Source organism: Hypanus sabinus, chromosome 12, assembly GCF_030144855.1.
Source record: "Hypanus sabinus isolate sHypSab1 chromosome 12, sHypSab1.hap1, whole genome shotgun sequence".
Taxonomy (NCBI): Eukaryota; Metazoa; Chordata; class Chondrichthyes; order Myliobatiformes; family Dasyatidae; genus Hypanus; species Hypanus sabinus.
The window spans coordinates 1070378-1097270 of NC_082717.1; the positions used below are offsets into that span (position 1 = coordinate 1070378).

The 26893-nt window shown below is 47.6% G+C and overlaps 1 protein-coding gene across 3 annotated transcripts in view; it reads right to left on the bottom strand.

Moving 5' to 3' along the window:
* Positions 1 to 1695: 1695 nt before the first annotated feature.
* The window catches only part of efhc1 (EF-hand domain (C-terminal) containing 1), a 104637-nt gene continuing 79439 nt past the window's right edge, over positions 1696 to 26893 (bottom strand). For all 3 annotated transcript variants that reach the window (XM_059985408.1, XM_059985409.1, XM_059985407.1), the window contains 3 exons: positions 4245 to 4458; positions 2557 to 2710; positions 1696 to 2317 (listed from right to left, as the gene is read on the bottom strand). In XM_059985408.1, coding sequence (XP_059841391.1) covers positions 1777 to 2317; positions 2557 to 2710; positions 4245 to 4458 — 909 coding nt within the window. In that variant the 3' untranslated portion in view covers positions 1696 to 1776. The remainder of the gene's footprint in view (positions 2318 to 2556; positions 2711 to 4244; positions 4459 to 26893) is intronic.

Consider the following 26893-nt stretch of genomic DNA (forward strand, 5'->3'; position numbering starts at 1 on the left):
GCAGAATGGAAACTATTAGACCAATTAGACTGACCTTAGTGATCTTTGAGAATACAAGTAGGATAGATAAAGGGAATGCAGTGGATGTTGTATATTTGGACTTTCAGAAGGCCTTTGACAAGGTGCCACACATGAGGCTGCTTACCAAGTTAAGAGCCCATGGTAGGACAGGAAAGTTACTAACATGGTTAGAGCATTGGCTGATTGGTAGGAGGCAGCGGGTGGGAATAAAAGGATCCTTTTCTGGTTGGCTGCCAGTGACTAGTGGTGTTCTGCAGGGACACTTTTTATGCTGTGTATCAGTGATTTAGATAATGGAATAGATGCCTTTTTTGCTAATTGCTGATGATACGGAGATTGGTGGAGGGGCAGGTATTGTTGAGGAAATGGGTAGGCTGCAGAAGGACTTAGATTGGAAGAATGGACAAGAAAGTGGCAAATGAGAAATACAACATTAGAAAATGCAGAGTCAGGCACTTTGGTAGTAGAAATAAATGTGTGGACTATTTTCTAAATGGGGAGAAAATCCAAAAATCTGAGATGCAGAGTGACTTGGGAGTCCTTGTGCACAACACCGTGAAAGTTAACTTCCAGGCTGAGTCAGTGGTGAGGAAGGCAAAAACAATGTTAGTATTTATTTCAAGAGGTCTAGAATACAGAGCAGGGATGTGATGCTGAGGCTTTATAAGGCACTGATGAGGTCACACCTCGAGTATTGTGTGCAGTTTTGGGCCCCTCCTCTTAGAAAAGATGTGCTGGCATTGGAGAGGGTCCAGAGGAGGTTCACAAGGATGATTCCGGAAATGAAAGGGTTATCATATGAGGAAGGTTGATGGCTCTGGGTCTGTACTCACTGGAATTTAGAAGAATAAAGGATAATCTCATTGAAACCTTTCGAATGTTTAAAGACCTAGACCAAGTAAATGATGGAAACGATGTTTCCCATGGTGGGGGAAGTCTAGGACAAGCGGGCACAGCCTCAGGATAGAAGGGCACCCATTTAAAGCAGTGATGTGGAGAATTTTCTTGAGCCAGAGTATGATAAATTTGTGGAATTTATTGCCACAGGCAGCTGTGGAGGCTAGATCATTGGGTGTATTTAAGGCAAAGATTGATATGTTCTTGATTGTATGCGGCATCAAAGATTACAGAGAGAAGGCCAGGGAACGGGACTGAGGAGGGGAAAGAAGTATCAGCCATGATTGAATAGCAGAGCAGACTCAATGGGCCAAATGTCTTAAGGACTTAATAATCAACTCTTAATATCTTACCAACCACTGAGGGAAGACTAACTGACCAATTGTTTCCTTTCTTTTGCCTCTCTCCCTTGAGGAGAGGAGTGACATTTGCAATTTTCCAGTCTTCCAGAACCATTCAGGATCTAGTGATTCTTAAAAGATCATTACTAATGCCTCCACACTCTCTTCAGCCACCTCTTTAGTAACTTCATACACATCATGACCCCTAACACCTGGAACTTCTGCCATACTGCTAGTGTCTTCCACAGTGAAGACTGATGCAAAATACTTATTCAGTTCATCCGCCAAAGATGGGCCAAAAGGCCTGTTTCAGTACACTTCTAGTTCCCATCACAGGCCCTGTTGTTACTAGAGGAGGTTTGCGGGGGGGGGGGGGCGGTTTCTCCACCCGGCAGATTACTGAGCTTTACAGAGAGGAAGAGAGCCTTGGGAGGTGTTCATTACGTCACTTTATTCCATAATACACTGCAATATTTTCTCATCTCACAACACTCTTCAACAACTGTTAGTTTGGTTGTCAGCAGGTCCCTCCTGGGCTGGTGTATGGGCTGCAGTCGCCATGCTGATGCTGAGGGGTTGGGCTACAGCCCTGGACTTGGGGATGGCGGCTAACGTTATGGTTTTCTGTAGTATAGATATCTCCCTTCTGTAGGGCACAGATCTCCTGATACTGAGGGGTTGGGGTGCAGCCCTGGAGTTTTGGTGAGCAGGTGATGGTCTGGTTCAGAGGTGTGTGGGTTCTGTTCTGGTTCTGGGAAAGATTGGGATCTCCCTGCTGAGGGCTACACAGTGGTCTTTGAATCTTGTCCTGATACTTGCTTGCACTGACATTAATTGGCTGAGGAACACCAATGTTTCCTGTGTCAAAGGGTGCACCAATTTCTCCCTGGTAGCTGGGCACATGGATATCTCTCTGCGGAGGATCACAGACATCTTTCTGGAACCCATTTCCCAGTGTTGCGGTCTCGGGTAGCTGCTTGCATTCCAGAGGTACTGGTGAGCATTCATCAACAACTGGAATGGCTGGCGTTGACTCTGAGTCATTGGTCATTGCAGAGCTGAAAGAAAGAGAGTTGTAAACGTGAGTGTGCCTCAAGCCCAATGAGCTGTCTGAAACTGTGTCACACTCTACTCTGTGTCTGTGAGACAGACAGGCCGTGGAGAAAGCAGAAAGCCAGCTCTGCCTGTTCACCAGCTCAAGTATAGATGGGCAGGCTGTGCGTCGGGTGGACTCGCCAGGGAGTTCCAAGAGGACTGACCCTCGTCTGCAGGGAAAGGGGGCAATGGGAGGACTAACCCAGCTTTTTGCTCCATTGCTGCACGGCCAACCCTCTCCTGTGCCTTCTGGCGGAATGACTCGAGCGTCTCGCTTGGAAACTCAGCAGCATGTTCTTCCAAGTACTTGTAGACAAACTCATCGGCATCCGTGATGATAAAGCGGTAGCCAATGACTGAAATAAAAAAGTACTTCAGCTGGAGATGAGGAATGGATCCTAGGACAATACAGTGGCATTCTGATAACACCCCTCCCAAGACAGAACAGTTAACCCCACCACCCTCCCTCAAAGGACCATACAGTCACTGTCCGGTAAACACTCTCCCGAGACCGTACAATGACCATCTGATAACCCCCATCCTGGGACCATACAGTCAACAACTAATGACCACCCTCCCACCCTCCTGGACAGTACAATGACCATCAGATAAACCCCCAAACCCCCACCGCAACCGTAGTGTCACCATCATAATAACCCTCTTCCTGAGAACGTACAGTGACCGTCTGATATCCCTCCCGAGTCTGTACAGTGACTATCTGATATCCCTCCTCCCAAGACTGTACAGTGACCGTCTGATATCCCTCCCGAGTCTGTACAGTGACTATCTGATATCCCTCCTCCCAAGACTGTACAGTGACCGTCTGATATCCCTCCCGAGTCTGTACAGTGACCGTCTGATATCCCTCCTGAGACTGTACAGTGACTTATGCTGCCATTTCCTGATCTCCACTCTCTTCGACCACACCAATACTCACGCCAGCATGCAGGTGTTCAACCCTGGTCCACCCTGCCCCACATAGCTTCGAGTTCCATTTACTTTAACACTGATCAGTCCTGGCATGGACTCTGGTGTCTGCACTTCATCAATACTGACTAGGTAACAGACCTCCTAATCTCCCATCCCCATCCTTTACCCTCTCCCCTCCTCTTTTTACTTCTCCCCCCCCCCCCAGTCTCCTCCCATACCAACTCTACCTTTGGTCTGAGGGGAACACTCCACTCCCTCTTGATATCTACCCACCTCCTGTTATTCTCCTATCACCTCACCACCTACTATTTCGCAAACTCTGTCACTGTTCACACTTTTCTCTCTTCCATGTGTTACCTTGGCCCTGAGGACCATGAGAAACAGGCAGAGTTTGACGCATCCATTCTATCACATCTGATTTACGATCCCTCGTAAGCCCATTCATTCTATTCTCTTACCCTTACTGCATGTGGCACAGGCCGCAATCCAGAGATTACCACTCAGGAGGTCCTGCTTGTCAGCTTTCTACCTTGCTCCCTATATTCTCTTTTCCAGGACCTCATCCCTTTTCCTACCAATGTTGTTGGCACCGGTGTGCACCATGACTGTCTGCTGAATCGCCCCCTCTAGACCCAATCTGAGATATTCCTTTCACCTGGGAGGCAACATACACATTTACAGAATCTTTCACATCTACAGAAACTTGTGTCTTCTCCTCTATATGCGGAATCCCTGATCACTATTGCACTCCTCCCCTCTTCCCTGCTGAGTCACAGACACCTAGTTGTGTGACTTCCTTCGGTCAGTCATTCCCAAAGCTGTATAGCTGTTGAGGGAAACAAGGGGTACTTTGTACTGCTGTGTATTCCCTTTTCCTCTCCTGACAGTCACCCAGCTACCTGCCACCCATCATCCTCCCCCCACCCTCCAGCCATTCTTCCACATGCCTCTCAATTGTACCTTCCACAACTGAACAGATGGCCAGGTCTCTGGCTGTGTAGAATTCAGGCTTTTCCACATTGCTCCCTGGTTTGGGAATCCTGATCTTCGACAGGATCTTTCCACTGGTTCTGCCAGAGTTGCGGAGTGGTGGTTCGAAGATGCTGATGGTGTCTGTGGCCACATGGAAGCTGAGGATGAACCTTCGGGCATTGTCCTCTGGGTACCTCGACTCCTGGGTGGGGGGTGGGGGGGGGGGTGGGGAAGTAGAGTACTCATCACCAAGCTCCCATCTTTTGCTTCTGATCTTCAGGCAACCTCCACCCTCATTCAGGCCCCACAGCAGAATGGGAAGAGGCCATTTGGCCCATTAACTCTGCACCAACCCATTCAGCTGGATGTCTTCCCACTCTCATCTAAAATTCTTCAGATAGTTACCCAGATTCCTGTAAAAATTGACAGATCCAGCGAGGTTTAAAGACCGCAACTACTGAAAAGCAATGTCCATAGTGCCTCTGGTTTTATATACAATCACTATTCTAAGACAGAGGTGAGAGGGTATGATATGAAGCATTAGAGAGAGTTGTAGGTGGATCAAAGTTGTGCTCTGGGGATTTCTGACTCAGAAAGAACACATTGATGCCATGGCATGATCAAGCAAGCTGAAACAAGTGTAGATGTGAGAAATGACTGGGACTCAAGATGCCACGGGCATGTGAGGGGAGATTAAAGGGAATGGAAATGCTGGTGGGAGTCATTTATAGACTACAAGACATAGGAGCAGAACTAAGCCATTCAGCCCATCGAGTCTGCTCTGCCATTTCATCATGGATGATTTATTATCATCTCAGCCCCATTCTCTTGCCTTCTCCCTCATAACCTGTGATGCCCTGACTAATCAAGAACCATCAACCTCCACTTTAGATATACCTAATGACCTTGCCTCTACAGCCACCTGTGGCAAGGAATTCCACAGATTCACCATCCTCTGGCTAAACAAACACTCATCTCTGTTCTAAAGAATGTCCATGCAAATCAGATGCCCTCTGGACCAAGACTTCCTCATTATAGGAAACATTCTCACCATATCCACTCTATCCGGGCCTTTTGATATTCAATAGGTTTCAATGAGATCCCTCCTCATTCTTCTAAACTCCAGTGATTACAGACCCAGAGCCATCAAATACTCTGCATACAAGCCTTTCATTTCTGGAATCATTCTTGTGAACCTCCCCTGGATCCTCCCGAATGTCAGCACTTCCTTCCTTAGATAAGGGGCCCAAAACTGCTCATAATACCCCAAGTGCAGTCTGACCAATGCCTCAGTGTTACATCTTTGCTTTTATATTCTATCCCTCTCTAAATATATGCTAACATTGTATTTACCTTTCTTATAAAGCTTTCAGGTAAAAGCTGTTTTGGATTTAGTACAGAGGCAAATTTAATAAATTGCACATTAACATTTACGTGTTGACTGGGACTCCCATACTGTAAAAGGACAGAGTTTGTGTTCAGGAAGGTTTTCTGAATTAGAAGTCCCAACTACAGAAAGTGTAATACTAGATCTCTGCTTTGAGAATGAGTGAGGACAGCTGACAGAAGTGTGTGTAGGGGAATGCTTTGCATCTAGTAATCATAATTTCAATAGTTTCAAGATAGTTATGGAGTAACATGGGTCTAGTCCTCAGGTTGAGATTCTGCATTGGACAAGGGCCAGTTGTAACGTTCGACCATAAGACATAGGACCAGAATTAGGCCATCTGGCCCATTGAGTCTGCTCCACCATTCATCATAGCTGATACTTTTTTTAAATCTTCTCCTCAACCCCAGGTCCTGGCCTTCTCCCCATAACCTTTAATGCCACGTCCAATCAAGAACCTTTCAATCTCTGCCTTAAATACACCCAACGACCTGGTCTCCATGCACAGATGTTGTAAATTTGGACTTTCAGTAGGCTTTTGACAAGGTGCAACACATAAGGCTGCTTACCAAGTTAAGAGCCCATGGTATTATAAGAAAGATACTAACATGGTTAGAGCATTGGCTGATTGGTAGGAGGCAGTGATTGAGAATAAAAGGATCCTTTTCTGGTTGAGTGCCAGTGACTAGTGGTATTCTGCAGGGGTCGGTGTAGGGACTACTTTTTATGCTGTATATAAATGATATAGATGATGGAATAGATGGCTTTGTTGCCAAGTTTGTAGATGATATGAAGATTGGTGGAAGGGCAGGTAGTGTTGAGGAAACAGGTAGGATGCAGAAGGACTTGGACAGATTAGGAGAATGAGCAAGAAAGTGGCAAATAAGACCATAAGACAAAGGAGCAGAAGTTGGCCATTCGGCCCATCGAGTCTGCTCTGCCATTTTATCATAAACTGATCCATTCTCCCATTTAGTCCCACTTCCCCCGTCTTCTCACCATAACCTTTGATGCCCTGGCTACTCAGATACCTTTCAATCTCTGCCTTAAATACACCCAATGACTTGGCCTCCACTGCCGCCCGTGGCAACAAATTTCACAGATTCATCACCCTCTGGCTAAAAAAATTTCTTCGCATCTCTGTTCCGAATGGGTGCGCTTCAATCCTTAAGTCATGCCCTCTTGTACTAGACTCCCCCACCATGGGAAACAACTTTGCCACATCCACTCTGTCCGTGCCTTTCAACATTCAAAATGTTTCTATGAGGTCCCCCCTCATTCTTCTAAACTCCAAGGAGTACAGTCCAGGAGCGGTCAAACGATCCTCATATGTTAACCCTCACATTCCCAGAATCATTCTAGTGAATCTGCTCTGAACTCTCTCCAACGTCAGCACATCCTTCCTTAAATAAGGAGCCCAAAATTGAACACAGTACTCCAAGTGAGGTCTTACCAGAGCCTTATAGAGCCTCAACATCACATCCCTGCTCCTATACTCTATTCCTCTAGAAATGAATACCAACATTACATTTGCCTTCTTCACCACCGACTCAACCTGGAGGTTAACCTTAAGGGTATCCTGCACGAGGACTCCCAAGTCCTGTTGCATCTCAGAACTTTGAATTCTCTCCCCATTTAAGTAATAGTCTGCCCGTTTATTTCTTCTACCGAAGTGCATGACCATATGCTTTCCAACATTGTAATTCATTTGCCACCTCTTTGCCCATTCCCCCAATCTATCCAGGTCTCTCTGCAAACTCTGTTTCCTCAGCACTACCAGCCCCTCCACCTATCTTTGTATCATCAGCAAACTTAGCCACAAAGCCATCTATTCCATAATCCAAATCACTGATATACAACGTAAAAAGAAGTGGCCCCAACACAGACCCCTGTGGAACACCATTGGTAACTGGCAGCCAAACAGAATGGGATCCCTTTATTCCCACTCTCTCATTTCCTGCCAACACTCTATCCACGTATGTAACTTTCCCGTAATTGTATACCCTCTCCTTTGCTTTTACTTTGGCTTTGACTTCTGTTGTCAGCCACGATTGCATCCTTTTTCCATTTGAAAATTTCTTTTTTGGAATATATCTGTCTTGCACCTTCCTCACTTCTTGCATAAGCTCCAGCCACTGCTGCTCTGCTATCCTTCTTGCTGGTGTCCCTTTCCAGTCAACCTTGGCCAGTTCCTCTCTCATGCCACTGTAATTTCCTTTACTCCACTGAAATACCAACACATCGGATTTTGGCTACTCTTTCTCAAATTTTACAGTGAACTCAATCATGTTATGATCACTGTCTCCTAAGGGTTCCTTCACCTCAATCTCTCTAATCACCTCTGCTTCATTACACAATACCTAATCCAGTAATATTGAAATACCATATTGGAAAATACATGGTCATAAACTTTGGAAGTAGAAATAAATGTGCAGACTATTTTCTAAACAGGCAGAAAATCCAGGAATCTGAGATGTAAAGGGACTTGGGAGTCCTTGTGCAGAACACCCTGAAGGTTAACTTGCAGGTTGAGTCAGTGGTGAGGAAGGCAAATGCCATGTCAGCATTCATTTCAAGAGGTCTTGAATACAAGAGCAAGGATGTGATGCTGAGGCTTTATAAGGCACTGGTGAGGCCTCACCTTGAGTATTGCGTACAGTTCTGGGCCCCTCCTCTTAGAAAAGATGATAGATAGATAGATAGATACTTTATTCATCCCCAAGGGGAAATTCAACATTTTTCCAGTGTCCCATACACTTATTGTAGCAAAATTAATTACATACAGTATTTAACTCAGTATAAATATGATATGCATCTAAAATAACCCTCCCAAAAAGCATTAATAAATAGCTTTTAAAAAATTCTTAAATAGTTTACTAAAGTGCATTGAGTGGTAACTTAAGCTCAGTCCTAACCCCAGCACTTTAACATGTCTTGCCCCTGGTGGTTGAATTGTAAAGCCGAATGGCGTTGGGGAGTAATGATCTCTTCATCCTGTCTGAGGAGCATTGCATTGACAGCAACCTGCCGCTGAAGCTGCTTCTCCGTCTCTGGATGGTGCTGTGCAGAGGATGTTCAGGGTTTTCCATGATTGACTGTAGCCTACTCAGCGCCCTCCGCTCTGCCACTGATGTCATACTCTCCAGTTCTGTGCCCACGACAGAGCCCGCCTTCCTTACCAGCTTATTAAGACGTGAGGCGTCCCTCTTAATGCTGCCTCCCCAGCACGCCACCACAAAGAAGAGGGCGCTCTCCACAACTGACCAATAGAACATCTTCAGCATCTCACTACAAACATTGAATGACGCCAGCCTTCTGAGGAAGTACAGTCGACTCTGTGCTTTCCTGCACAGGGCATCTGTGTTGGCAGTCCAGTCTAGCTTCTCATCTAACTGCACTCCCAGATACTTGTAGGTCTTAACCTGCTCCACACATTCTCCATTAATGATCACTGGCTCCATATGAGGCCCAGGTCTAAAGTCCACTACCATCTCCTTGGTCTTGGTGATATTGAGACGCAGGTAGTTTGAGTTGCACCATATCACAAAGATGAGCTGGTATTGGAGAGGGTTCAGAGGAGGTTCACAAGGATGCTTCCGAAAATGAAAGGGTTATCATATGAGGAACGCCTGACAGCTCTGAGTCTGTATTCGCTGGAATTTAGAAGGATTTAGGGGGAAGAATCTCATTGAAACCTTTCGAATGTTGAAAGGCTTAGACAGAGTTGATGTGGAAAGGATGTTTTCCATACTGGGGGAAGTCTAGGACAAGAGGGCACAGCCATATAAAAGAAGACGTCCATATAAAACAGATCGCCAGAGGATGGTGAATTTGTGGAATTTATTACCACAGGCAGCTGTAGAGACCAGGTTGTTGGGTGTATTTAAGGCAGGTAGGTTCTTGATTGGACACAGCATTAAAAGTTACAGTAAGAAGGCCAGGGATTGGGGCTGAGGAGTGGGGACAAAGTATCACTCATGGTTGAATGGCAAAGCAGACTTGGTGGGCCAAATGGGCTAATTCTGCATTTGGTCTAACTTTATAATAAAAAACACAATAAATATAAATGAATACAATAGCTTACAAACAGATTAATTGTATGCCTATCAAGTAATGCTAGGCACTGTGTGTAAGGTGACTGACAGGAAATGATAAAGTAGTGGTGGTTGGGAGTGTTGAGGGGTTAGTTAGTGGATGGAGGGATTGGTCAGACTTAGGAACTGTTTTTGAGTATGGTGGTTCTGGCCTGAAGACTGTACCCTCCTCCCTGATGGGCTGTTTGTGCTGTACCTTGCTATGACTCTATGGCTGTATGATGGGAGTGGGACAACAGTCCATGAGTAGGGTGGGTGGGATCCTGCCTGATATTACTGACCCTTTTCCAGCTGCTTTCTGTATGCATGTCCTTGATGGGGAGTAGGCTGGTGCTAATGATGCATTCGGCAGTTTTGAATACCCTTTCTCTCCAGTGGCGGAATATCTTTCCTGCAACTGCATCAACTTGGGAGACAGACATGGACAATACAAGGCAAAAGAATAGTGAGGTGATGAACTGTATCCAGATTATGGAAGAGAAAATGTGTACTGTCTTGAAGTGAATTTGGCTGGATAAATCCCCAGGGTCTCACAAGATGTCCCCTTGGATCTTGGAGGAGACTAGCACAGAAAGTTGTTGTTACAGGTTGAATAGGTTAGGATTTTATTTCTTAGAGCACAGGAGAATAAGGAGAGATTTAATAGAGGAATGAAAGGTTATAAATGGGTGTAGTTAGGATAAGTAAAATCAGGCTTTTTCTGTTGAGGTTTGATGAGAGGTTATGGATTAAGGTTGAAAGGGTAAAGGAGAACATGAGGAAGCTTCACTCAGATGATGGTGAGAGTGTGGAACAAGCTGCCAACACAACTTGTGGACACAGATTCAACTTCAACATTGAAGAAAAATTTCGATAAGTAGTTGTCCAAATCATCTGACTGAAGGCCAGGCACCACAGAGGGGGAAATGCACATTCTGGCTCTGCAGTTTGCCTCACCTTGGCCTCTGGTTATTTTCCAATTCAACCCTTATTCATGAACACAAACCAGCCCAGTCAACGTCTCTCTGTAAAACTATACCAACCACCAGCCCAGACCACATATCTCTGTAAAACTACACCACGTCCAGACCAGTCCACATCTCTCTGTAAAGCCAAACCACGTCCAGACCAGACCACGTCTCTGTAAAGCTACACAACCCGCCAGACAACGTCTCTCTGTAAAACTACAGCACGTCCAGACCAGACCACGTCTGTCTGTAAAACTACAACACGTCCAGACAAGACCATGTCTCTCTGTAAAACTACACCACGTTCAGACCAGACCATGTTTCTCTGTAAAACACCACGTCCAGACCAGACCATGTCTGTCTGTAAAACTACACCACGTCCAGACCAGACCACATCTCTGTAAAACTACAGCACCTCGAGAACAGACCTTGTCTCTCTGTAAAGTTACACCACTCACCAACACAGACCACATCTCTCTGTAAAGCTACACCACCTGCCAGACGACGTCTCTCTATAAAACTACATCATGTTGAGACCATACCTCATCTCTCTGGAAAACTACACCATGTCCAGACAAGACCAAATCTCTAAAGCTACACCACCCGCCAGACAACGTCTCACTGTAAAACTACACCACATCCAGACCAGACCATGTCTGTCTGTAAAACTACAGCACGTCCAGACCAGACCACATCTCTCTGTAAAACTACACCACCCACCAGACCACATCTCTCTGTAAAACTACACCACCCACCAGACCACATCTCTCTGTAAAGCTACACCACGTCCAGACCACACCATGTCTCTCTGTGAAACTACACCACGTCCAGACCAGACCATGTTTCTCTGTAAAGCTACACCACTCACCAGCCCAGACCACATCTCTCTGTAAAGCTACACCACCCACCAGACAACGTCTCTCTGTAAAACTACCCCACGTCCAGACCAGACCACGTCTGTCTGTAAAACTACACCACCCACCAGACCACATCTCTCTGTAAAACTACACCACCCACCAGACCACGTCTCACTGTAAAACTACAACATGTCCAGACCAGGCCGCGTCTCTCTGTAAAGTTACACCATGTCCAGACCAGACCACGTCGCTCTGTAAAACTACACGACGTCCAGACCAGACAGCGTCTCTCTGTAAAGATTCACCACGCAGCAGACCGCGTCTCTCTGTTAAGCTACACCACGTCCAGACCAGACGACGGCTCTCTGTCAAACTACACCATGTCCGGCCAAGACCACGTCTCTGTGTAAAACTACACCACATCCAGACTAGACGATGTCTCTCTGTAAAACCACACCATGTCCAGACCAGACCACATCTCTCGGTAAAGCTAAACCACTCACCAGCACAGACCATATCTCTCTGTAAAGCTACACCACCCGCCAGACCACGTTTCTCTATAAAACAACACAACGTCCAGACCAGACCACGTCTCTCTGTGAAACTACACCACGTCCAGACCAGACGACGTCTCTCTGTAAAAGTACACCACGTCCAGCCCGGACCACATCCCTCTGGAAAGCTACACCACGTCCAGACCAGACGACGTCTCTCTGTAAAACTACACCACGTCCAGACCAGACCACATCTCTCTGTAAAACTACACCACGTCCAGACCAGACCATGTCTCTCTGTGAAACTACACCACGTCCAGACCAGACCATGTTTCTCTGTAAAGCTACACCACTCACCAGCACAGACCACATCTCTCTGTAAAGCTACAGCACCTGACAGACGACGTCTCTCTGTAAAACTACACCACGTCCAGACTGGACCATGTTTCTCTGTAAAACTACACCATGTCCAGACCAGACCATGTCTGTCTGTAAGGCTACAACACATCCAGACCAGATGACGTCTCTCAGTAAAACTACAAAACATCCAGACTAGACCATCTCTCTATGTAAAGCTATACCACCCGCCAGATCAGACCACATCTCTGTAAAACTACACCACGTCCAGACCAGACCATGTTTCTCTGTAATACTACACCACGTCCAGACCAGACCATGTCTCTCTGTGAAACTACATCACGTCCAGACCAGACCACGTCTGTCTGTAAAGCTACACCACCCGCCAGACCACGTTTCTCTGTAAAACTACACGACGTCCAGACCAGACTATGTCTCTCTGTAAAGCTACAACACATCCAGACTGGACCATGTTTCTCTGTAAAACTACACCACGTCCAGACCAGACCAGACCAGACGACGTCTCTCAGTAAAACTACAAAACATCCAGACTAGACCATCTCTCTATGTAAAGCTATACCACCCGCCAGACCAGACCACATCTCTGTAAAACTACACCACGTCCAGACCAGACCATGTCTCTCTGTGAAACTACACCACGTCCAGACCAGACCATGTTTCTCTGTAGAGCTACAACACATCCAGACCAGCACAGACCACATCTCTCTGTAAAGCTACACCACCTGACAGACGACGTCTCTCTGTAAAACATCAGCACGTCCAGACCGGACCATGTTTCTTTGTAAAGCTACCCCACTCACCAGCACAGACCACATCTCTCTGTAAAGCTACACCACCTGACAGACGACGTCTCTCTGTAAAACATCACCACGTCCAGACCGGACCATGTTTCTCTCTAATGCTACACCACTCACCAGCACAGACCACATCTCTCTGTAAAGCTACACCATCTGCCAGACGAGGTCTCTCTGTAAAACTACAGCACGTCCAGACCAGTCCACGTCTCTCTGTAAAGATACACCACATCCAGACCAGACCATGTCTCTCTGTAAAGCTAAACGACTCACCAGCACAGACCATATCTCTCTGTAAAGCTACACCACCCGCCAGACCACGTTTCTCTATAAAACGACACAACGTCCAGACCAGACCACGTCTCTCTGTAAAGCTACAACACGTCCAGACTAGACCATGTTTCTCTGTAAAACTACACCATGTCCACACGAGACCAAGTCTCTCTGTAAAACTACACCACGTCCAGACCAGGCCACATCTCTCAGTAAAACTACACCATGTCCAGACCAGACAACATCTGTCTGTAAAGCTACACCACCCGCTAGACCACGTTTCTCTGTAAAACTACACGACGTCCAGACCAGACTATGTCTCTCTGTAAAGCTACAACACATCCAGACTGGACCATGTTTCTCTGTAAAACTACACCACGTCCAGACCAGACCAGACGACGTCTCTCAGTAAAACTACAAAACATCCAGACTAGACCATCTCTCTATGTAAAGCTATACCACCCGCCAGACCAGACCACATCTCTGTAAAACTACACCACGTCCAGACCAGACCATGTTTCTCTGTAGAGCTACAACACATCCAGACCAGCACAGACCACATCTCTCTGTAAAGCTACACCACCTGACAGACGACGTCTCTCTGTAAAACATCACCACGTCCAGACCGGACCATGTTTCTCTCTAATGCTACACCACTCACCAGCACAGACCACATCTCTCTGTAAAGCTACACCATCTGCCAGACGAGGTCTCTCTGTAAAACTACAGCCCGTCCAGACCAGTCCACGTCTCTCTGTAAAGATACACCACATCCAGACCAGACCATGTCTCTCTGTAAAGCTAAACGACTCACCAGCACAGACCATATCTCTCTGTAAAGCTACACCACACGCCAGACCACGTTTCTCTATAAAACGACACAACGTCCAGACCAGACCATGTCTCTCTGTAAAGCTACAACACGTCCAGACTAGACCATGTTTCTCTGTAAAACTACACCATGTCCACACCAGACCAAGTCTCTCTGTAAAACTACACCACGTCCAGACCAGGCCACATCTCTCAGTAAAACTACACCATGTCCAGACCAGACAACATCTGTCTGTAAAGCTACACCACCCGCTAGACCACGTTTCTCTGTAAAACTACACGACGTCCAGACCAGACCATGTTTCTTTGTAAAGCTACACCACTCACCAGCACAGACTACGTCTCTCTGTAAAGCTACAGCACCTGACAGACGACGTCTCTCTGTAAAACATCACCACGTCCAGACCAGACCATGTTTCTCTCTAATGCTACACCACTCACCAGCACAGACCACATCTCTCTGTAAAGCTACACCACCTGCCAGATGAGGTCTCTCTGTAAAACTACAGCACGTCCAGACCAGTCCACGTCTCTCTGTAAAGATACACCACATCCAGAACAGACCATTCTCTCTGTAAAGCTAAACGACTCACCAGCACAGACCATATCTCTCTGTAAAGCTACACCACCCGCCAGACCACGTTTCTCTATAAAACGACACAACGTCCAGACCAGACCACGTCTCTCTGTAAAGCTACAACACGTCCAGACCAGACAACGTCTCTCTGTAAAACTACACCACCCACCAGCCCAGACCATGTCTGTCTGTAACACTACACCACCCACCAGACCACATCTCACTGTAAAATTACACCACCCACCAGACCACATCTCTATGTAAAGCTACACCAAGTCCAGACCAGACCACGTCTCTCTGTAAAACTACACCACTTCCAGACCAGACAACGTCTCTCTGTAAAACTACACCACCCACCAGCCCAGACCATGTCTGTCTGTAACACTACACCACCCACCAGACCACATCTCACTGTAAAATTACACCACCCACCAGACCACATCTCTATGTAAAGCTACACCAAGTCCAGACCAGACAACGTCTCTCTGTAAAACTACACCACCCACCTGCCCAGACTATGTCTGTCTGTAACACTACACCACCCACCAGACCACATCTCACTGTAAAACTACACCACCCACCAGACCACATCTCTCTGTAAAGCTACACCACCCACCAGACCACGTCTCTCTGTAAAACTACAATACGTCCAGACCAGACCATGTTTCTTTGTAAAGCTACCCCACTCACCAGCACAGACCACATCTCTCTGTAAAGCTACACCACCTGACAGACGACGTCTCTCTGTAAAACATCACCACGTCCAGACCAGACCATGTTTCTCTCTAATGCTACACCACTCACCAGCACAGACCACATCTCTCTGTAAAGCTACACCATCTGCCAGACGAGGTCTCTCTGTAAAACTACAGCACGTCCAGACCAGTCCACGTCTCTCTGTAAAGATACACCACATCCAGACCAGACCATGTCTCTCTGTAAAGCTAAACGACTCACCAGCACAGACCATATCTCTCTGTAAAGCTACACCACCCGCCAGACCACGTTTCTCTATAAAACGACACAACGTCCAGACCAGACCACGTCTCTCTGTAAAGCTACAACACGTCCAGACTAGACCATGTTTCTCTGTAAAACTACACCATGTCCACACCAGACCAAGTCTCTCTGTAAAACTACACCACCCACCTGCCCAGACCATGTCTGTCTGTAACACTACACCACCCACCAGACAACATCTCACTGCAAAACTACACCACCCACCAGACCACATCTCTCTGTAAAACTACAGCACGTCCAGCCCAGAGAACATCTCTCTGTAAAACTACACGACATCCAGACCAGACCACGTCTCTGTAAAGCTACACCATGTCCAGCCCGGACCACATCTCTCTGGAAAGCTACACCATCCGCCAGACCACGTTTCTCTGTTAAACTACACAATGTCCAGACCAGACCACATCTCTCTGTAAAACTACACCATGTCCAGACCAGACCACATCTCTCTGTAAATCTACACCACCCGCCAGACCGCTTCTCTCTGTAAAACTACACCACATCCAGCCCAGACCACGTCTCTCTGTAAAACTACACCATGTCCAGACCAGACCACATCTTTCTGTAAAGCTACACCACGTCAAGACCGTGTCTCTCTGTAAAACTACACCACGTCCAGACCAGGTCACGTCTCTCAGTAAAACTACACCACGTCCAGACCAGGCCATGTCTCTCTGTAAAACTACACCACGTCCAGACCAGACCACGTCTCTCTGTAAAACTACACGACGTCCAGCCCAGACCACGTCTCTCTGTAAAACTACACCACATCCAGACCAGACCACATCTCTCTATAAAGCTACACCACCCGCCAGTCCGCATCTCTCTGTAAAACTACACCACGTCCAGACCAGGTCACGTCTCTCAGTAAAACTATACCACGTCCAGACCAGGTCACGTCTCTCAGTAAAACTACACCACGTCCAGACCAGACCATGTTTCTCTGTAAAACTACACCACGTCCAGACCAGACCATGTTTCTCTGTAAAACTACACCACGTCCAGACCAGACCACATCTCTTTGTAAAGCTACACCACGTCCAGACCGCGTCTCTCAGTAAAACTACACCACGTCCAGACCAGGCCATGTCTCTGTGTAAAACTACACCACGTCCAGACCAGACCACGTCTGTCTTAAAACTACACCACGTCCAGACCAGGCCATGTCTCTCTGTAAAACTACAACATCCACCAGACCACGTCTCTCTGTAAAACTACACCACCCACCAGACCACGTCTCTTTGTAAAACTACACCACGTCCAGACCAGACCATGTCTCTCTGTAAAACTACACCACTTCAAGACTAGACCGCGTCTCTCTGAGAAGTTACACCACTTCCAGACTAGACCACGTCTCTTTGTAAAACTACACCACATCCAGACCAGACCACGTCTCTCTGTAAAACTACACCACGTTCAGACCAGACCACATCTCTGTAAAACTACAACACGTCGAGACTAGACCGCGTCTCTCTGTAAAACTACACCACGTCCAGACTAGACCATGTCTCTCTGTAAAGCTACACCACGTCCAGACCAGACCACATCTCTTTGTAAACTACACCACGCCCAGACCAGACCACGTCTCTCTGTAAAACTACACCACGTTCAGACCAGACCACATCTCTGTAAAACTACAACACGTCGAGACTAGACCGCGTCTCTCTGTAAAACTACACCACGTCCAGACTAGACCATGTCTCTCTGTAAAGCTACACCACGTCCAGACCAGACCACATCTCTTTGTAAACTACACCACGCCCAGACCAGACCACGTCTCTCTGTAAAGCTACACCATTTCCAGACCAGACCACGTCTCTTTGTAAACTACACCACGCCCAGACCAGACCACAGCTCTCTGTAAAGCTACACCACCTGACAGACGACGTCTCTCTGTAAAACATCACCACGTCCAGACCGGACCATGTTTCTCTCTAATGCTACACCACTCACCAGCACAGACCACATCTCTCTGTAAAGCTACACCACCTGATAGACGAGGTCTCTCTGTAAAACTACAGCACGTCCAGACCAGTCCACGTCTCTCTGTAAAGATACACCACATCCAGACCAGACCATGTCTCTCTGTAAAGCTAAACGACTCACCAGCACAGACCATATCTCTCTGTAAAGCTACACCACCCGCCAGACCACGTTTCTCTATAAAACGACACAACGTCCAGACCAGACCACGTCTCTCTGTAAAGCTACAACACGTCCAGACTAGACCATGTTTCTCTGTAAAACTACACCATGTCCACACCAGACCAAGTCTCTCTGTAAAACTACACCACGTCCAGACCAGGCCACATCTCTCAGTAAAACTACACCATGTCCAGACCAGACAACATCTGTCTGTAAAGCTACACCACCAGCTAGACCACGTTTCTCTGTAAAACTACACGACGTCCAGACCAGACCATGTTTCTCTGTAAAACTACATCACGTCCAGACCAGACCATGTCTCTCTGTGAAACTACACCACGTCCAGACCAGACCATGTCTCTCTGTAAAGCTACACCACTCACCAGCACAGACCACATCTCTCTGTAAAGCTACAGCACCTGACAGACGACGTCTCTCTGTAAAACATCACCACGTCCAGACCAGACCATGTTTCTCTCTAATGCTACACCAATCACCAGCCCAGACCACATCTCTCTGTAAAGCTACACCACCTGCCAGACGAGGTCTCTCTGTAAAACTACAGCACGTCCAGACCAGTCCACGTCTCTCTGTAAAGATACACCACATCCAGAACAGACCATTCTCTCTGTAAAGCTAAACGACTCACCAGCACAGACCATATCTCTCTGTAAAGCTACACCACCCGCCAGACCACGTTTCTCTATAAAACGACACAACGTCCAGACCAGATCACGTCTCTCTGTAAAGCTACAACACGTCCAGACTAGACCATGTTTCTCTGTAAAACTACACCACGTCCACACCAGACCATGTCTCTCTATAAAGCTACAACACGTCCAGACTGGACCATGTTTCTCTGTAAAACTACACCACGTCCAGACCAGACCATGTCTGTCTGTAAGGCTACAACACGTCGAGACCAGACGACGTCTCTCAGTAAAACTACAAAACATCCAGACTAGACCATCTCTCTATGTAAAGCTATACCACACGCCAGACCAGACCACATCTCTGTAAAACTACATCACGTCCAGACCAGACCATGTCTTTCTGTGAAACTACACCACGTCCAGACCAGACCATGTTTCTCTGTAAAGCTACACCACTCACCAGCACAGACCACATCTCTCTGGATAGCTACACCACCCGCCAGACCACGTTTCTCTGTAAAACAACACAACATCCAGACCAGACCACGTCTCTCTGTAAAGCTACACCACGTCCAGACCAGACCAGATCTCTGTAAAACTACACCACATCCAGGCCAGACCATGTTTCTCTGTAAAACTACACCATGTCCAGGCCAGACCATGTCTTTCTGTGAAACTACATCACGTCCAGACCAGACCATGTTTCTTTGTAAAGCTACACCACTCACCAGCACAGACCACATCTCTCTGTAAAGCTACACCACCTGCCAGACGAGGTCTCTCTGTAAAACTACAGCACGTCCAGACCAGTCCACGTCTCTCTGTAAAGATACACCACATCCAGACCAGACCATGTCTCTCTGTAAAGCTAAACGACTCACCAGCACAGACCATATCTCTCTGTAAAGCTACACCACCCGCCAGACCACGTTTCTCTATAAAACGACACAACGTCCAGACCAGACCACGTCTCTCTGTAAAGCTACAACACGTCCAGACTAGACCATGTTTCTCTGTAAAACTACACCACGTCCACACGAGACCAAGTCTCTCTGTAAAACTACACCACGTCCAGACCAGGCCACATCTCTCAGTAAAACTACACCATGTCCAGACCAGACAACATCTGTCTGTAAAGCTACACCACCCGCTAGACCACGTTTCTATGTAAAACTACACCACGTCCAGACCAGACCACGTTTCTCTGTAAAACTACACCACGTCCAGACTAGACCATCTCTCTATGTAAAGCTATACCACCCGCCAGACCAGACCACATCTCTGTAAAACTACACCACGTCCAGACCAGACCATGTTTCTCTGTAGAGCTACAACACATCCAGACCAGCACAGACCACATCTCTCTGTAAAGCTACACCACCTGACAGACGACGTCTCTCTGTAAAACATCACCACGTCCAGACCGGACCATGTTACTTTGTAAAGCTACCCCACTCACCAGCACAGACCACATCTCTCTGTAAAGCTACACCACCTGACAGACGACGTCTCTCTGTAAAACATCACCACGTCCAGACCGGACCATGTTTCTCTCTAATGCTACACCACTCACCAGCACAGACCACATCTCTCTGTAAAGCTACACCATCTGCCAGACGAGGTCTCTCTGTAAAACTACAGCCCGTCCAGACCAGTCCACGTCTCTCTGTAAAGATACACCACATCCAGACCAGACCATGTCTCTCTGTAAAGCTAAACGACTCACCAGCACAGACCATATCTCTCTGTAAAGCTACACCACCCGCCAGACCACGTTTCTCTATAAAACGACACAACGTCCAGACCAGACCACGTCTCTCTGTAAAGCTACAACACGTCCAGACCAGACAACGTCTCTCTGTAAAACTACACCACCCACCAGCCCAGACCATGTCTGTCTGTAACACTACACCACCCACCAGACCACATCTCACTGTAAAATTACACCACCCACCAGACGACATCTCTATGTAAAGCTACACCAAGTCCAGACCAGACCACGTCTCTCTGTAAAACTACACCACTTCCAGACCAGACAACGTCTCTCTGTAAAACTACACCACCCACCAGCCCAGACCATGTCTGTCTGTAACACTACACCACCCACCAGACCACATCTCACTGTAAAATTACACCACCCACCAGACCACATCTCTATGTAAAGCTACACCAAGTCCAGACCAGACAACGTCTCTCTGTAAAACTACACCACCCACCTGCCCAGACCATGTCTGTCTGTAACACTACACCACCCACCAGACCACATCTCACTGTAAAACTACACCACCCACCAGACCACATCTCTCTGTAAAACTACAGCACGTCCAGCCCAGAGAACATCTGTCTGTAAAACTACACCACGTCCAGACCTGACGACGTCTCTCTGTAAAATTACACCACGTCCAGCCCGGACCACATCTCTCTGTAAAACTTCACCACATCCAGACCAGACCATGTTTTTCCGTAACGCTACACCAATCACCAGCCCAGACCACATCTCTCTGGAAAGCTACACCACCCACCAGACCACGTTTCTCTGTTAAACTACACAATGTCCAGACCAGTCCACGTCTCTCTGTAAAGCTACACCACGTCCAGACCAGACCACATCTCTCTGTAAAGCTACACCACGTCCAGACCAGACCACATCTCTGTAAGACTACACCACGTCCAGACCAGACCATGTCTCTCTGTGAAACTACACCACGTCCAGACCAGACCATGTTTCTCTGTAAAGCTACACCACCTGCCAGATGACGTCTCTCTGTAAAACTTCACCACGTCCAGACCAGACCACGTCTCTCAGTAAAACTACACCACGTCCAGACCAGACCATGTTTCTCTGTAAAACTTCACCACGTCCAGACCAGACCACGTCTCTCAGTAAAACTACACCACGTCCAGACCAGACCATGTTTCTCTGTAACACTACACCAATCATCAGCCCAGACCACATCTCTCTGTAAAGCTACACCACCTGCCAGACGATGTCTCTCTGTAAAACTACACCATGTCCAGACCAGACCATGTTTCTCTGTAACGCTACACCAATCACCAGCCCAGACCACATCTCTCTGTAAAGCTACACCACTCACCAGCACAGACCACATCTCTCTGTAAAGCTACACCACCCGCCAGACCACGTTTCTCTGTGAAACTACACGACGTCCAGACCAGACCATGTCCCTCTGTGAAACTACACCACGTCCAGACCAGAATACGTCTGTCTGTAAAGCTACACCACCCGCCAGACCACATTTGTCTGTAAAACTACACGACGTCCAGACCAGACCATGTTTCTCTGTAAAGCTACACCACCTGCCAGACCACGTCTGTCTGTAAAACTTCACCACTTCCAGACCAGACAATGTCTCTCTGTAAAACTACACCACCCAACAGCCCAGACCATGTCTGTCTGTAACACTACACCACCCACCAGACCACATCTCACTGTAAAACTACAGCACCCACCAGACCACATCTCTCTGTAAAGCTACACCACGTCCAGACCAGACCATGTCTCTGTAAAACTACAGCACCTTGAGAATAGACCTCGTCTCTCTGTAAAGTTACACCACGTCTAGACTAGACCACGTCTCTCTGTAAAGCTACACCACCTGCCAGACGACGTCCCTCTGTAAAACTACATCATGTCGAAACCAGACCGCATCTTTCTGGAAAACTACACCATGTCCAGACCAGACCAAATCTCTGTAAAGCTACACCACCAGCCAGACAACGTCTCTCTGTAAAACTACACCACGTCCAGACCAGACCACGTCTGTCTGTAAAATTACAGCTCGTCCAGACCAGACCACATCTCTCTGTAAAACTACAACACCCACCAGACCACATCTCTCTGTAAAACTACACCACCCACCAGACCACGTCTCTCTGTAAAACTACAATACGTCCAGACCAGACCGCGTCTCTCTGTAAAGTTACACCACGTCCAGACCAGACCACGTCGCTCTGTAAAACTACACGACGTCCAGACCAGACAGCGTCTCTCTGTAAAGATTCACCACCCAGCAGACCGGGTCTCTCTGTTAAGCTACACCACGTCCAGACCAGACGACAGCTCTCTGTCAAACTACACCATGTCCGGCCAAGACCACGTCTCTGTGTAAAACTACACCACCCACCAGACCATATCTCTCTGTAAAACTACACCACCCACCAGACCACGTCTCTCTGTAAAGCTACACCACCTGCCAGACCACATCTGTCTGTAAAACTTCACCACTTCCAGACCAGACAACGTCTCTCTGTAAAACTACACCACCCACCTGCCCAGACCATGTCTGTCTGTAACACTACACCACCCACCAGACAACATCTCACTGTAAAACTACACCACCCACCAGACCACATCTCTCTGTAAAACTACAGCACGTCCAGCCCAGAGAACATCTCTCTGTAAAACTACACGACATCCAGACCAGATCACGTCTCTGTAAAGCTACACCATGTCCAGCCCGGACCACATCTCTCTGGAAAGCTACACCATCCGCCAGACCACGTTTCTCTGTTAAACTACACAATGTCCAGACCAGACCACATCTCTCTGTAAAACTACACCATGTCCAGACCAGACCACATCTCTCTGTAAATCTACACCACCCGCCAGACCGCTTCTCTCTGTAAAACTGCACCACGTCCAGACCAGGCCATGTCTCTCAGTAAAACTACACCACATCCAGCCCAGACCACGTCTCTCTGTAAAACTACACCACGTCCAGACCAGACCACATCTTTCTGTAAAGCTACACCACGTCAAGACCGTGTCTCTCTGTAAAACTACACCATGTCCAGACCAGGTCACGTCTCTCAGTAAAACTATACCACGTCCAGACCAGGCCATGTCTCTCTGTAAAGCTACACCACGTCCAGACCAGACCATGTTTCTCTGTAAAACTACACCACGTCCAGACCAGACCATGTTTCTCTGTAAAACTACACCACGTCCAGACCAGACCACATCTCTTTGTAAAGCTACACCACGTCCAGACCGCGTCTCTCAGTAAAACTACACCACGTCCAGACCAGACCATGTCTCTCTGTAAAACTACACCACTTCAAGACTAGACCGCGTCTCTCTGAGAAGTTACACCACTTCCAGACTAGACCACGTCTCTTTGTAAAACTACACCACATCCAGACCAGACCACGTCTCTCTGTAAAACTACACCACGTTCAGACCAGACCACATCTCTGTAAAACTACAACACGTCGAGACTAGACCGCGTCTCTCTGTAAAACTACACCACGTCCAGACTAGACCATGTCTCTCTGTAAAGCTACACCACGTCCAGACCAGACCACATCTCTTTGTAAACTACACCACGCCCAGACCAGACCACGTCTCTCTGTAAAACTACACCACGTTCAGACCAGACCACATCTCTGTAAAACTACAACACGTCGAGACTAGACCGCGTCTCTCTGTAAAACTACACCACGTCCAGACTAGACCATGTCTCTCTGTAAAGCTACACCACGTCCAGACCAGACCACATCTCTTTGTAAACTACACCACGCCCAGACCAGACCACGTCTCTCTGTAAAGCTACACCATTTCCAGACCAGACCACGTCTCTTTGTAAACTACACCACGCCCAGACCAGACCACAGCTCTCTGTAAAGCTACACCACCTGACAGACGACGTCTCTCTGTAAAACATCACCACGTCCAGACCGGACCATGTTTCTCTCTAATGCTACACCACTCACCAGCACAGACCACATCTCTCTGTAAAGCTACACCACCTGATAGACGAGGTCTCTCTGTAAAACTACAGCACGTCCAGACCAGTCCACGTCTCTCTGTAAAGATACACCACATCCAGACCAGACCATGTCTCTCTGTAAAGCTAAACGACTCACCAGCACAGACCATATCTCTCTGTAAAGCTACACCACCCGCCAGACCACGTTTCTCTATAAAACGACACAACTTCCAGACCAGACCACGTCTCTCTGTAAAGCTACAACACGTCCAGACTAGACCATGTTTCTCTGTAAAACTACACCACGTCCACACCAGACCAAGTCTCTCTGTAAAACTACACCACGTCCAGACCAGGCCACATCTCTCAGTAAAACTACACCATGTCCAGACCAGACAACATCTGTCTGTAAAGCTACACCACCAGCTAGACCACGTTTCTCTGTAAAACTACACGACGTCCAGACCAGACCATGTTTCTCTGTAAAACTACATCACGTCCAGACCAGACCATGTCTCTCTGTGAAACTACACCACGTCCAGACCAGACCATGTCTCTCTGTAAAGCTACACCACTCACCAGCACAGACCACATCTCTCTGTAAAGCTACACCATCTGCCAGACGAGGTCTCTCTGTAAAACTACAGCACGTCCAGACCAGTCCACGTCTCTCTGTAAAGATACACCACATCCAGACCAGACCATGTCTCTCTGTAAAGCTAAACGACTCACCAGCACAGACCATATCTCTCTGTAAAGCTACACCACCCGCCAGACCACGTTTCTCTATAAAACGACACAACGTCCAGACCAGACCACGTCTCTCTGTAAAGCTACAACACGTCCAGACTAGACCATGTTTCTCTGTAAAACTACACCATGTCCACACCAGACCAAGTCTCTCTGTAAAACTACACCACGTCCAGACCAGGCCACATCTCTCAGTAAAACTACACCACGTCCAGACCAGACCAGATCTCTGTAAAACTACACCACATCCAGGCCAGACCATGTTTCTCTGTAAAACTACACCATGTCCAGGCCAGACCATGTCTTTCAGTGAAACTACATCACGTCCAGACCAGACCATGTTTCTTTGTAAAGCTACACCACTCACCAGCACAGACCACATCTCTCTGTAAAGCTACACCACCTGCCAGACGACGTCCCTCTGTAAAACTACATCATGTCGAAACCAGACCGCATCTTTCTGGAAAACTACACCATGTCCAGACCAGACCAAATCTCTGTAAAGCTACACCACCAGCCAGACAACGTCTCTCTGTAAAACTACACCACGTCCAGACCAGACCACGTCTGTCTGTAAAATTACAGCTCGTCCAGACCAGACCACATCTCTCTGTAAAACTACAACACCCACCAGACCACATCTCTCTGTAAAACTACACCACCCACCAGACCACGTCTCTCTGTAAAACTACAATACGTCCAGACCAGACCGCGTCTCTCTGTAAAGTTACACCACGTCCAGACCAGACCACGTCGCTCTGTAAAACTACACGACGTCCAGACCAGACAGCGTCTCTCTGTAAAGATTCACCACCCAGCAGACCGCGTCTCTCTGTTAAGCTACACCACGTCCAGACCAGACGACAGCTCTCTGTCAAACTACACCATGTCCGGCCAAGACCACGTCTCTGTGTAAAACTACACCACCCACCAGACCATATCTCTCTGTAAAACTACACCACCCACCAGACCACGTCTCTCTGTAAAGCTACACCACCTGCCAGACCACATCTGTCTGTAAAACTTCACCACTTCCAGACCAGACAACGTCTCTCTGTAAAACTACACCACCCACCTGCCCAGACCATGTCTGTCTGTAACACTACACCACCCACCAGACAACATCTCACTGTAAAACTACACCACCCACCAGACCACATCTCTCTGTAAAACTACAGCACGTCCAGCCCAGAGAACATCTCTCTGTAAAACTACACGACATCCAGACCAGATCACGTCTCTGTAAAGCTACACCATGTCCAGCCCGGACCACATCTCTCTGGAAAGCTACACCATCCGCCAGACCACGTTTCTCTGTTAAACTACACAATGTCCAGACCAGACCACATCTCTCTGTAAAACTACACCATGTCCAGACCAGACCACATCTCTCTGTAAATCTACACCACCCGCCAGACCGCTTCTCTCTGTAAAACTGCACCACGTCCAGACCAGGCCATGTCTCTCAGTAAAACTACACCACATCCAGCCCAGACCACGTCTCTCTGTAAAACTACACCACGTCCAGACCAGACCACATCTTTCTGTAAAGCTACACCACGTCAAGACCGTGTCTCTCTGTAAAACTACACCATGTCCAGACCAGGTCACGTCTCTCAGTAAAACTATACCACGTCCAGACCAGGCCATGTCTCTCTGTAAAGCTACACCACGTCCAGACCAGACCATGTTTCTCTGTAAAACTACACCA